General features: G+C 40.4%; 1 protein-coding gene across 1 annotated transcript in view; it reads left to right on the top strand.

Moving 5' to 3' along the window:
* LOC124594067 (Down syndrome cell adhesion molecule-like protein Dscam2) overlaps positions 1 to 13,701 on the top strand; it is a 198,161-nt gene that overhangs the window by 41,291 nt on the left and 143,169 nt on the right. Inside the window, exons 7-8 of the mRNA XM_047132417.1 lie at positions 11,192 to 11,316; positions 11,416 to 11,844. Of these exons, the coding sequence (XP_046988373.1) occupies positions 11,192 to 11,316; positions 11,416 to 11,844 (554 nt within the window). The remainder of the gene's footprint in view (positions 1 to 11,191; positions 11,317 to 11,415; positions 11,845 to 13,701) is intronic.

The following is a 13,701-nucleotide window of genomic DNA, read 5'->3' as shown; positions in this document are numbered from 1 at the left end:
TACAGTATGAGGACATTCTGTACGATGAAAGAATGTGCACCAAATCATGGCTAAATGGTAATTTGCAGAAATATTTAGCCCATTGGACACCAAGACCATTATTCCTAGCTTCTTAAAAAATGTATAGCATGAGAGTCATTGGGATATGCCACACAAGATTCTAACTGCTCTTTTCTGTGCAGTTAAGACTTTCCTTATACGAGGGCTATCCACAAAGTACATTATGTTTTGGAATTAATAAAGTATTGGAAAATTTTTTTATTATATACAGATGAAAGTCACACTTAAATACTACTTTTCTACATAGTTGCCATTTAAATTAAGGCACTTATCGTATCAATGGACGAGCTTGGAAATTCCTTCGGTGTAAAATAGGCCGCCTGCACCTTCAACCACGTGGTTAATCAGTAACCTGGTAGAAATATAATTTTTGTGGATTTCCTGGAAAGAGGCACAACAATAAACTCTCAAAGGTATTGCCAAACTCTGCACAACCTCAGAAGAGCAATACAAAACAAGCGCAGGGGAAAGTTGGCTCAAAGATCTTGCTGATTCACGCCAACGCCCGGGCCCACACGGCAAATGCTACTCGTGAAGTTCTCGAATCTTTTACGTAGGAGTTGTTTCCTCATCCTCCGTACAGTCCCGACCTGGCACCGAGTGACTTCCACTTATTCCCAGCAATGAAGAAGTGGTTGGCTATGCAGCGTTTTGATGACGACGCACAGCTTCAAGAAGAGGTAACCACATGGTTGAAGACGCAGACGGCCGAATTTTACGATGAAGGAATTTCCAAGCTCGTCCATCGCTATGATAAGTGCCTTAATTTAAATGGCAACTATGTAGAAAAGTAGTATTTAAGTGTGGCTTTCATATGTATATAATAAAAAAAAATTCCAATATTTTATTTATTTTTAATTCCAAAACGTAATGTACTTTGTGGATAGCCCTCGTAAATCATGTACTACTACAGAACATTGGGCCATAATACATTATTGGATGAAAATTCTGAGGCCAAGTTCTCTATGTTCAAAGATGTTCATTACTCTTAGATGTGGTACTATCATAATGTAGAGTATTCCCTGAGGCTATAGGATTATATCTGGATGGCATTACAGTATTATGGCTGACAACTATTCAGTCATTTTCTGGTGAGTGTTTCACGCAGGCAATTCTTAGTGCATGTCAGTAAGTTTACACCAAAAACTGGTGTAGAGACAGAGCTGCACAACTGGCCACTGCATGAATCCCTCTGTCAAGTTAAGTGCCCTCTGTCAAATACTGGTGTGTATGAGGCACACAGGCGCATGCATAAAACTGATATTGGATGCGTAGCCCATTCAAGACTGAACAGGTGTAGTTAAAAATCAGTGGTCAAAATTTTAAAATTAATTATCATCAAGCATTTTTCTTTCTTTCTGGAGATGTTAAAGAAAGATATTAAAGAAAGCACCAGGTCCCAAGCCTTACCAGGTTTTTTCACAGGTTATTTAATAATAGAATCCCAGAACCAATGATTTTATCTTGGAACTCTTCCATTTTGGTCCGTGTTTGCACAGAAAACAGTAATATCAGAAAATTGAGTCGGCCTTTTTAAAGAAATAAACAAATAACAAGGTGTTTTGCATCAAGACGGACTCAATTTTCTGATATTACAGAATCCCAGAAAAATTTCATCATAGCCAAGATACTTTATGGAAGATTTTGAGGAGAGGACACTCAGTTTGGCAGGACATAAATTGGAAATCTTTTGTCAACATATATATAATATAATACTTTTGCAGTGTGGCCTCACAAAGAAGAAGAGCTGTCACAATTTCTACATCTTCTAAATTCAGTTCACAACAGTATCCAATGTATGGTAGAAATAGAAAATAGTGGCTTTGTGCAATTTCTATATCTCTTAGTTATTTGGAAAGTAGATTATTAATTAAGACATTTTGTTTACTATAAGCCCACAAATACAGACTATATTTGCACGTTCCTAGCTGCCACCAACCTTCACAAACTATAGACATCCTTTGAACATTGTTGCAAGCACATGTTCTGTCTGATAAAATAATTTGTAATGTAAGTGGGACACCTACTGTATAACCTGTGTTCAATGTTAATTGATATTCTGTAAATCAGATAGCACAGTTTTAACATGGAAGAAACATGACCACTGCAAGATGAAGAGGAGTAGAAACTGTTCATGTCCAGGACATTACTATCATTCTTTGATATTAGGCAGAATCTTACGGACCCTTTACATTACATAAATCATCCAGCCACCTACGAAGACTTGTGCTCTTCTTGGCTTTGTGAAAGATGGTTTAGTTTTGCACACAGCTGAATCTACAGAATACTGTCAGTATAGAAAGGCCTATATTGGTCAAATCACATGCAGAGTACACAAAAGGTGTGTGGAATATGATTGCAACCCTCACCTTTCACAGCCCAGTAAGTCTGCCATAGCTGCGAATGAGAACTGTATCTCCATAAGACAGTCTATGGATTATTCTGCCACAGAAATATTGGTCACAATGAAATATTCTAGGTTTCAGTTATTAAGGAACCTGTCAAATATGTGCAAATAAAGATTTTATTAATCACTATGGGTGGCTTTCAACTTGCTAAGTCTTGGGGCTAATTTCTTCAGAGTGATGACCTTTCTAGCAATAATTAATTTTAAAATTTTTACCAATGAATTTTAACTCTGTGGGCATGCAATTCAACAGAAGGTGGGTTACTATTGTAAATGCATCTGCACACATGAGATAGAGCTGTATTCAACAGAAGAAGCTCAGCTTGACAAAGGGCACTCACATAGCAGTAACCTATGCACATGCACATCCACGCCAATTATTGATATAAACTTACAGATGTACACCAGCAATCTTCAGTATAAAACACCCACCTGAAAGGGTCAAATGGCTGCCAGCTGAAATATCATGGTAAAATGTCAACATCATCCATCTGCAATCTCAAAATCTCATGGAATACTCTTGCTGTCAAAACTTCAACAATCACATTTTGTACATCTCTTTCAAGATCTCCTTTGTGATCAGATCTACCTAGTTTCATATTATTTTTTAGTGAACACACCCTGGGAAAACGTTTGTTTTGAGCTTTACTTAACTGAAAACAAATAAAAGTACATTACTGTCTACAGAGATGTTTAGGATTTAATGAAAGACATTGGTGCATAGCATAGTGTATAGATGGTGAGGAACTTTATACAGCCATTTGTTCCATCAATGCCATTCAAACATTCATCTTGAAAATTTCTTCCAGTGCCAAGATTTGAGCCATATAACTGTCACTCTAACCTGCCTTATTGCCTTACAAAATGCGATAATTTACATAGTGACTTACAAATTTGTGATTTTCTGGACAAATGTCCAGAAAAAAAAGTTTCAGTTAAGTAGTTGCTTGGCAATGAAAAACAAATCATACACAATTATTCAACACACAAAACATGGAGCCATATTATTAAAATATAGCAAAGACACTGCAGATGATATGGATCCGATGATGTTCCCCGTGTGCTGGAATTACATTCTTATTAAGATTTTCTGTTTAAATGATGGCTAAATACTACTGTCAGCTAAAGACAATGAACAAGATAATGTGCACAAATTGAAGTTAGCCTATCTTTTTCCACAATAATGTTGTATATTATTCACAGACAGTAAAATGTTAAATTTCGCATTTTCAGCTCATCCTCCATGTTGCCTGGCATGCTCTAGTTGTTCCTGCAGCTAGTGTGGTCTTCCATTCACAAATACATGCCTGGTTATTAAGAAAAGGAATATTCTCAAATAACAATATTATGAAAAGAGAGATTGCTACAGTGGAGATATGAAGTCATAGGCAGGCACAACAAAAAGTCTGCTAAACAAGTAAACTTACAGCCACAAAGCATTCTTCAGGAGTGGACAATATGCATACAACTCACACACACGTGATCATAGTCTCTGGCTGAAGAAGCAGTATGTTAGCAACTGTGCATGATGGTAGAAGCAATCTGGGTGGTGGGGGTAAGGAAGGACAGAAGGTTAGGGGTGAGGGACTGTGAAGTGCTGCTTGTGAGAGCATATGGTGAAAATCTGTGGAGTTGGTAGGGCAACTAGGTGCAGTCGGGATTTTAGACATAGGGCCGGGGATGGGGAGGGGAAAGGCAGAGGAAAAGGAGAGAAATAGAACAATTGTGGGTGTGTTGATGGAATAGAAGGATGTGTGGATCAGGAGTGGGTACAGGAAAAAGGATGAAAGGCAGTGACTACCGAAGTTTGATGCCAGAATGGTTACAGGAAAATAGGATACATTGCAAGGAGAGATCCCACCTGCACAATTCAGAAAAGCTGGAGTTGGTAGGAAGGATTCAGGTGAAACAGGCTGTGAAGCAGTCATTGAAGTGAAGAATGTTGACTGCACTGCATGCTCAGCAACTGGGAGGTCTAGCTATTGTTTGGCCACAATTTATCGGTGGCCATTGATGCAGGCAGACAGCTTCTTGGTTGTCATGTCCACGTAGAAGGCATCACAGTGGTTGCAGCTTAGCTTGCACATCATATGACTGTTTTCACAGACAGCTTCTGCCTTTGATGGTACAGATGATGTTTGTGACCCGACTGGAGTAGTGGTGGGAGGATGTATGGGACAGGTCTTGCATCTAGGTCTATTACAGGGATATAACACATGAGGCGAGAAGTTGGGAGCAAGGATGGGTAGGGGTGGATAAGGATATTTTGTAGGTTTGGTGGACAGTGGAATTACACTGTAGGAGGTATGGGAAGAATAGTGGGTCCCATCCCAGAACCTCTCCCTGGAGTCTATCTCTCTCCCTCTCTCCTCACCCCTACCACTCCCCTCACTCCTATCTTCTACATGCTTCCTAAAGACCTAGGATGCCTCATTGTTGCTGGTTACTGCACTCCCACTGAGAAAATCTCTGCTCTCATAGACCAACACCTTCAACCTATTACCTAGAACCTACCCTCCTATATAAAAGATACCAACCATTTCCTCCACCAACTCTCCATATTTCCTGTCCCTTTACCACGTGATGCCCTGCTCATCACTACAAATGCCACCTCCCTTCACACTAACATCCTTAATGCCCATGACCTTACTGCTATTGAACATTATCTTTCCCAATCCCCAACAGATTCCAAACCAACAACCTCCTTCCTAATCACCATGACCAATTAAATTCTCACCCACAATTACTCCTCCATTGAAGGCATTACCTACAAATAAATCTGGGGTATGGCTATGGGCACCCACATGACACCGTCCTATGCCAACCTATTCAAGGGCTAGCTAGAGGAATCCTTCCTAAGCACCCAGAATCCTAAACCCCTCACCTGGTTCTGCTTCATTGATGACATCTTCGTGATCTGGGTCAAGGGTGAAGACATCCTATCCACATTCCTCCAGAACCTCAACACCTTTTCCCCATTTGTTTAAAGCTCCACATTTTTATTCTGGCAGAAAGATGATAACTCTCGTTCTCCGTACTTTCTTTTTTTTAATTACATGACTGACAACTCACATGTCTCATTATTACGTTTCCATAAAATGATGTGGCACATGAAATGTAGTAAGACAATATTTGAAAATTGTAATTATACATCTTGTGGCAGAACTGCCAGAAAATATTAATATCTTTGCTTTTTTGTACTTTGTTTTACTTACTTTGATTGTTGACTAGTTGGTGTGAGACATTCGTCATGACTGTTACTGTGATTGTCGAAAACTATTTCTTTGTGTTTTGATTTATCTTGTGGCAATAAAAATATTACATAGTGAAAGTAAATGGTATTTACTGTGTTATAAGTATAACACTCACCATACTGGTGACCCCGATGCGCAACATACGTCCGATTCGACAATGTGGCCGTTTACTTCGACATCTCCACATCGCTCACCTTCCGCTCTTTTCGGACTACAACATGATACTAATGGTTCCTCTACATTGCCTTTCCACGGTTTCCTACGCACAACGCCACCAATAACTGGGATAAAATTGGAAGATTATTACAACGCCGTGGAGTTTTCTCCGTCATCAACAATGCTGTTGTGGACTCTTTCAACATCGTCAGTGATGTCACCTGCTATGAAATCTTTTTCTATGTTCGTCTATAACAAACCAATCATGAGTTCTGTGCCAAATTTGTGACCCACAGTGTGTCGTATGTACAACCTCCTGTGACATGTAGTGTGCAACAGTGCCCCAACACTATGAACCTCGCAGACTTTTCGAGCAGTCTTTGATAGCAAAACTATGCCAGATGAAGCTTTACTTTCTTTCTGGGTTGCAAAGCTGCCGCAACCTATCCAACTGCAGCTCCTATCACATGATCAGGAACCTCTACAAACGAAATTATTGCTGGCCGACGCCGCATATAAGATAATCAACAGAAGAAAGTTATCTACGTGTGCCTCGATATTACGCCTCCCCCACATGGCAGAGGCCGATCTTTCCAAAACAACAGTCAGAGTACACTGGCTGAGCACCAGATTCCACACCGTCCTTCACCATCCCATACCACAGCTTCAAGTGACGTCCTTCACCCGGTAACAACACGGGATCAGCAAGTTTATCCTCTCTGATGGTATCACCCCGTTTACGGTAATACAGCCAGGAATTGCCACTCACCCTGTGCAATGCGCCCAAACATGCACGGCGGGCCGCTGTAGGCGCACCGGTCCGCACTGTGATGTCAAGTCGCCTAACAGATCACAGGCTAGTACTTCCGAATTATTCTCTCGCACGTTTGTATATCCAGAATATAGCTTCTCAGAAATGGTTTTTAGTGGACACTGGTGCCAATGTGAGCGTCATTCCACGTTCAATGGTCACTTCTACAATCACGCATTTGCCTCACCAAATCCGAGCAGCCAACAATTCCTCATTAAAGGTTTATGGTGTAACGCAACTTCGCATTTACTTCGATGATACACATAATTATGAATGGACATTTTCGGTACTAGAGTCAGTATTAGGATTGGACTTCTTATTAACTGCTCATAACTTCTCTTTGGACTTAATTACACCTGCCCTCTGCTCAGTGGATTTTAAACAAAAATTTTCGGCGAGATTTTCCCCATCCACGCCGACAGAATGCAGCTCGAATATGTCCTGTCAACAAGACAAAGAGACAGTTTCTATTCTATTGGAGGAGGTCAAAGCTGCCGTAGTGAACTTAGTTACGCAACGCCTTGAAATTGACCAACTGTCCGAAAACAATGCAAAGCTACTTCAACGTTGTGATGTCCTAACTGATGAATTGCACAGATTTAGAGAGGATATCAAGATTAAAATAATAACATGCGTGAAACTACATGGGACCTGCATACCGCACCGCTGTTTATACGCAGCCACAGCAGCGCCTACCATGACCCGGAAAGCAAAGACAGCAACCCGCCCAGCAACCCCCCACCCTGCGCTTCACCATCCGCCTTTCATCAAAACACAGAGGCGACAGCTGTTACAGGCGACGCCGTGCATGCGCGTGCAACAATTCCTCCGTGCAGAAACATCACAGTCAATGGAACCCCACTGGCTGTCGCACAGCGCAGCTCTGTGGACAACACTGCAGCTTTCACTGAACTACCGTTCAATGATAACGTATTTCAGGTTAGTTCCCTTTCATACTTACCGCGCACCAACGATAACGACGCGCCTTCCTGCGTCCCTCCACGTATTTCGGCCACACCTATTCACAAAGTCAAGGCCATTACTACGGGCGTCTGTCACAGGCTTAACACAACTGAGGGACTGCCTGTCCATTCTCGGACCCGACGCCTCAATGCAAAAACACTTACCGCTGCCAAAGATGTATTAACGAACTTTTACCCTTGGGTATAGTCCACCCCCTGGACAGTGCGTGGTCTTCCCCAATACATGTTGTTCCCAAAAAGGTCAATTCCTTTCGACTCTGTGGAGATTATAGGCGTTTGAATGCCAGAACAATACTTGATAACTACCCTGTCCCACACCTCCACGATTTTTCACAATCCATGTTCGGTGCCAATTTTTTCTCTGTGTTAGACTGCAAAAAGGCATACCATCAGATTCCGATGCACCCAGAAGATATCCCCAAAACCGTTATCATCACCCTATTTGGACTATATGAATATTTATTTATGCCTTATGGATTGAAGAATGCCGCCCAGACCTGGCAAAGATTCATTGACACCATTCTACGTGGCCTTAATTTTTGCTATGCCTACCTAGACGACATTATTATTTTCTCCACAACTGCCGAGGAACACAAACAACACCTCCAACAGGTTTTTGATAGATTGGCACGACACGGAGTTGAGATTAATCATGACAAATCCCAACTGGAGAAGCCGGAGGTTATTTTCCTGGGACATTTAGTCAACAATGAGGGCATTCGCCCCACCTCAGATAGAGTACAACAAATACTTGACCTTCCCCTCCCTCAAACCTATAAAGAATTGCGTAGATACCTTGGAATGGTAAATGTTTTTAGACTCCACATTCCACATGCGGCATCTATTCAAGCCCCTCTCACTGAGGCCTTAAAGGGAAAGAATACCACAGGTGACAGACACACAGAATGGGATCAGACCATGCAGCGAGCCTTCAACTCACTTAAGTACGCCTTGGTGAACGCTATTACCCTGTGTCACCCTCACCCTGACGCCTCCCTGACAATAACCACAGATGCTAGCGATAATGCCATTGGTGCAGTTTTGCAACAGACCCTACCAACAGGTACTACACCCCTGCGTTTCTTTTCAAAAAAGCTCACCGAAACACAAAGAAAGTGGTCCGCATTTGATCGTGAACTTTATGCCATTTATGAGGCCGTAAAGTACTTTCGTACAGATATTGAAGCCCGACTTGACAGTTTACACAGATCACAAGCCCCTTGTCGAGGCTCTCCGAAAACCAGCATTAGATGTACTACCCAGATGGTTTCGCCATATGGATTTGGTATTACAATACGTTTCAGACTTTCAATATATCAGGGGTAATGACAATGTTGCAGCAGACTACCTGTCATGCCTGTTCTCCCTGAAGACAGCTATTGATCCTCACCGCTTACACGAGCTCCAGCTATCCGACCCAGAGATACAGCACCTTCTCTCTGACTCTGATACTTCCTTACAAATTGCTCTGCTTCCCTTCCCTAATGATGATTGCTCTTTGTATTGTGACATTAAAACAGGTCATCCTCATCCTATAGTCCCTAAAGCTCTTAGGAAAAACGTTTTCGACACAATCCACAATCTCACTTACCCGAGCATTCACGCAACTACATGCCTCATTACAGAGAGATACGTTTGGCCTAATGTAAAAAGAGATTGTAATCGGTGGGCGAGAGCATCCATACCTTGCCAGAGAGCCAAAATACACAAACATACTAAGCCCCCATTAGGCAAATTTACTGTGCCCTCAGGTAGATTCCGTCATGTCCATTTGGACATCGTCATTCCGTTAGCGATATCAAACAACTTCCATTACTTACTGACCATGATAGATCGTACCACGTGTTGGGCCGAGGCTATCCTCATCGCGGACATTACGGCCAACACTGTAGCTAATGCTTTTGTCCACCATTGGCTTTCTCGTTTTGGTTGCCCTACTTCACTTACTACAGACCAGGGGAGACAGTTTGAATCTAATCTGTTTAATCACCTCTGTCAACTGTGTGGTATCAACAAATTCAGAACTACAGCCTATCACCCACAATCTAACAGCCTAATAGAACGATGGCACCGTACCCTGAAGGTCGCTCTCATGTGTCATTCTTCCTCTTGGACTGAGGCACTCCCCTGGGTCCTTTTAAGTTTGAGGACGGTTTTCAAAGAAGACCTTAAAGCGTCAGTTGCTGAGATGGTATATGGAGAAAACCTCGTACTTCCAGCGGATTTTCTTGATGATCCTCCTCTACTTCCCGAGGATCAACTTCCTGAGTCGGTACGACAGGTTCGACAGCATATCAACAAGTTACATTTTCCACAACCTCGATCGCATGCTACCCCTCCGGTTTTCATTCACCCACACCTCAGTTCTTATAACTATATGATGCTTAGAGAAGACGCCATGCGTCCACCCTTTGCTCCACCTACACTGGCCCATACCAGGTCCCGTCACGCTCTGAAAATACTTATATGATCCTCTTTAAGAACAAACCATCTGTCGTGTCCATTGAGCGCTTGAAGCCATCATGGATCCTTAACGACACCGACATATACTATAATTAATTTGTTTTGTGGCAGAACTGCCAGAAAATATTTTTTTGTACTTCGTTTTACTTACTTCGGTTGTTAATTAGTTGGTGTGAGACATTCATCATGACTGTTACCGTGTTTGTCGAAAACTGTTTCTTTGTGCTTTGATTTATCTTGTGCCAGTAAAAATATTACATAGTGAAAGTAAATGGTGTTTTCTGTGATATAAGTATAACACTTGCCATAATCTAATATAATCTCATCTATTGTGTGGTTAAATAAAATGAAATAATAAAATGTGTAATATTCTTCAAAATATAACCTATAAAAAGGTCGATGTATATATGAATAAGTATATTTATATACTATATAGATTGACTTTACATACCTGAGTACAATTGCTTACCTTCACTAACAAATCTTTACTTCATCAAAGCACAATATAAAATTGAAGCACTATGTGACAGAAATCTCAAGTCTGTCGAGCTGGTCATGTAAAACAGCAGGATATAACCTAATACAAATTCAGTCCAACAGGCCACATCACCATGTAGATAGCTTGCTAGGTAAGTTATTGGTACAATTTGAAAGGTGGTCAATTTATAAGACTCTCTCCTACATGGTTCCCTTCACAGTGAGCCCTACTGAATTATTGCCTTTAATCGTCTGTTTACTACCCTATGATTGAACAGTTTTCCTATATCAGATCTAAGAATCATTAATTTTTAATTTTAAACTGATGTATTAGTTGTAGTTTGAACATACACAGTTCACATGTAAGTGTAAGACCAACTGTCAACACATCTTGTATTTGTAATAACCAATTACAAACATTTCACTGATAAATATATATCTTTTACACAGAACAAAACTGCATGTAAATAGGGTACTTTTATCTCATTACCTTATAAACTGATTCTTAATTTCACTGAACTATTTGTAGTTCTATAAATGCTGAGCCACAAGTTACAGGAGTTTTTTATTGTTGTTGCAGAGTTTTTGAAAATGGTAGCATGTGGATACAGAATGTGATTCAAGAAAACAAGGGTTACTACATCTGTGAAGCTATCAATGGTGTAGGAAACAATTTGAGTAAGACAATTCACATTGTTGTGCATGGTTAGTATCCTGAGTTAGGTTAATAATGTACATTAATACTATATAAATTCAATTTTTCTGTGCTATTTAAAGATGACAATCCTCTATATTCTGTTTCAGTGCCAGCAAGAATCTCTAGAACATTTCAGAATGTAACGGTTAAAAAAGGTGAAACTGCCATTTTGGACTGTGTTGTAGAGGGAGATAAACCAATTAAAATAAACTGGCTGCTCGGCAATCATTCATCTGTCCTAAACTTTCACTCTAAAGTGGACATCACTGAAGAAACCATGGACTTCAAAATTCATTCAAAGATGACACTAAAAAATGCATTACGAAGTGATTCATCTTGTTTTGTGTGCAATGCTTCTAACAAATATGGAAGTGATCTTTCAGAGTTCTACTTAATAGTGCAAGAAATACCAGATCCACCAGCCAAAGTTCATTTGACAGATTTTTATAGTCGCTCAGTCAATATTACTTGGAAAGCTTCATACAATGGAAACAGTCCAATAAGAACTTACATCATCCAGATCAAGAACTCTTCAGGTGAGGCAATTTTAGAAAATGATATCATATACAGATAAAGTACTATAATTAAAATACTAATATGCTAATGATTCCATCTCATAGCTTCTACAAAAATATATTTAAGTGATGCACATACCCCAAAATAATTAAAACACACGGCAGAACCTGGCAATGGAGAGTCTGGGTAATAGGTAAAAAGCGAATAATTTCAGGAGTGAAGGAGTGAAGGTGACAACTCACCAAATAGTAGAGGCGTTGAGTCACTGAAAGAGAAAACAACAAGACTGAAAAATTTGTGAGTGCACACACACACACACACACACACACACACGCACACACACACACACACACACACCTGTATGCTTGCACTGCTGTACTAGACAATGAACAGGATGATAAATAAGAAGTTAAATAAGAAGTTTACGAACAGCACACAATAAATGAAAAACTTATTTTTTTCCTTAAAATATCCTCGGCAATGTTAATCCAGTTTTCCTTTACAACATATCAGTGACAATTATAGTGGAAGCTGAGAGAAAGTGTGGCTAACATCTGAGACCAAAGCAACTTGTGCCAGGAAGAGATATCCATGTACTGCACGGGACTTAATCAACAAGCATTAATCAACACTTAACAAAGTGTTAGCAATACTGCAAAATTCTTCATTCTGTCACCAAAAAAGCAAAATAATAGTTGCAAGGCAGATGATGATAGATCCATATCATTGACCACCAAATTCCGTGAATAACTGCAAATAGCAGCAGAAAATGCAGTGGCAAAAATAGGACCATAAAAAGCACATCTGTGTTTAAATATACATCCATATTCTGCAAACAATTGTGAATGGCATGACAGATGATACTTTTCAATGGTCCATGTCTTGTGGTTTCTTTCTGCTCTACACTCATTTAGAACACAAGAAGAATGAGTACTCCAATGCTATTGTGCCCACTGTAATGTGTCTAATTTTGTATTTCCCCAGCATCCTACAACAAAACCAATCTACTACCTTCTTTACCTGCAACTGAGTGTATGGGATCATTCCATTTCATATTTTCACAAACTGACACATTGAGGTTTTTGCGTGAGTTGATTGACTCCAGTTATCTGACTTACTGATACTGCAATCATATGATACTATGATTTTACATTTTGTGAAATGGACAATTTCATATACTGGCAGAAAAAAAGTCAGAGCATCAAAAAATAATCAATGTAGAGTAATTTTGGGAGTACATTTGTCTTTGTAACATAATTAAGTAATTAACATTGACATGCTTACATGTGTGCATTTCATTGTACAGATGCCATATGTCAGTTTGTAGGGAGTTCCACGCTTGTTGCACTTGATTGGGCAATACAGAAACCGTTAATGCTGGTTCTGGATGATGCTGCTGTTGTCATCTTATGATGTCCCATAAGTGCTCAATTGGAGTCAGATCTGGTGATCAAGCAGGCCATGCAACATATGGACACTCTGTAGAGCATGTTTGGTTCAATAGCAGTACATAGGCTAGCATTTATCTATTGGAAAACACCTCCTGAAATGTTGTTCATAATGGCAGCACAACAGGTTGAATCACCACATTGACATACAATTTTGCAGTCAGGATACATGGGATAACCATGAGAGTGCTCCTGCTGTCATATGAAATTGTACTCCAGACCGTAACTCCAGGTATATATTTAGGAAGTCTAGAATGCAGAGAGGTTGGTTGCAGGCCCTCAGCTGGACTCCATCAAACCAACAGACAGTCATCACTGGCACCGACGCTGAAACAGCTTTCATCAGAAAACACAACAGACCTTCATGCTGCCCTCCAATGACCTCTCACTTGACAGCACTGTAGTTACAAATGGCAGTGGTTTAGGTCC

Source organism: Schistocerca americana, chromosome 2, assembly GCF_021461395.2.
Source record: "Schistocerca americana isolate TAMUIC-IGC-003095 chromosome 2, iqSchAmer2.1, whole genome shotgun sequence".
NCBI lineage: Eukaryota > Metazoa > Arthropoda > Insecta > Orthoptera > Acrididae > Schistocerca > Schistocerca americana.
Note: the sequence above shows the minus strand (reverse complement) of the source record. Positions and strands in the feature narration are given on the sequence as shown.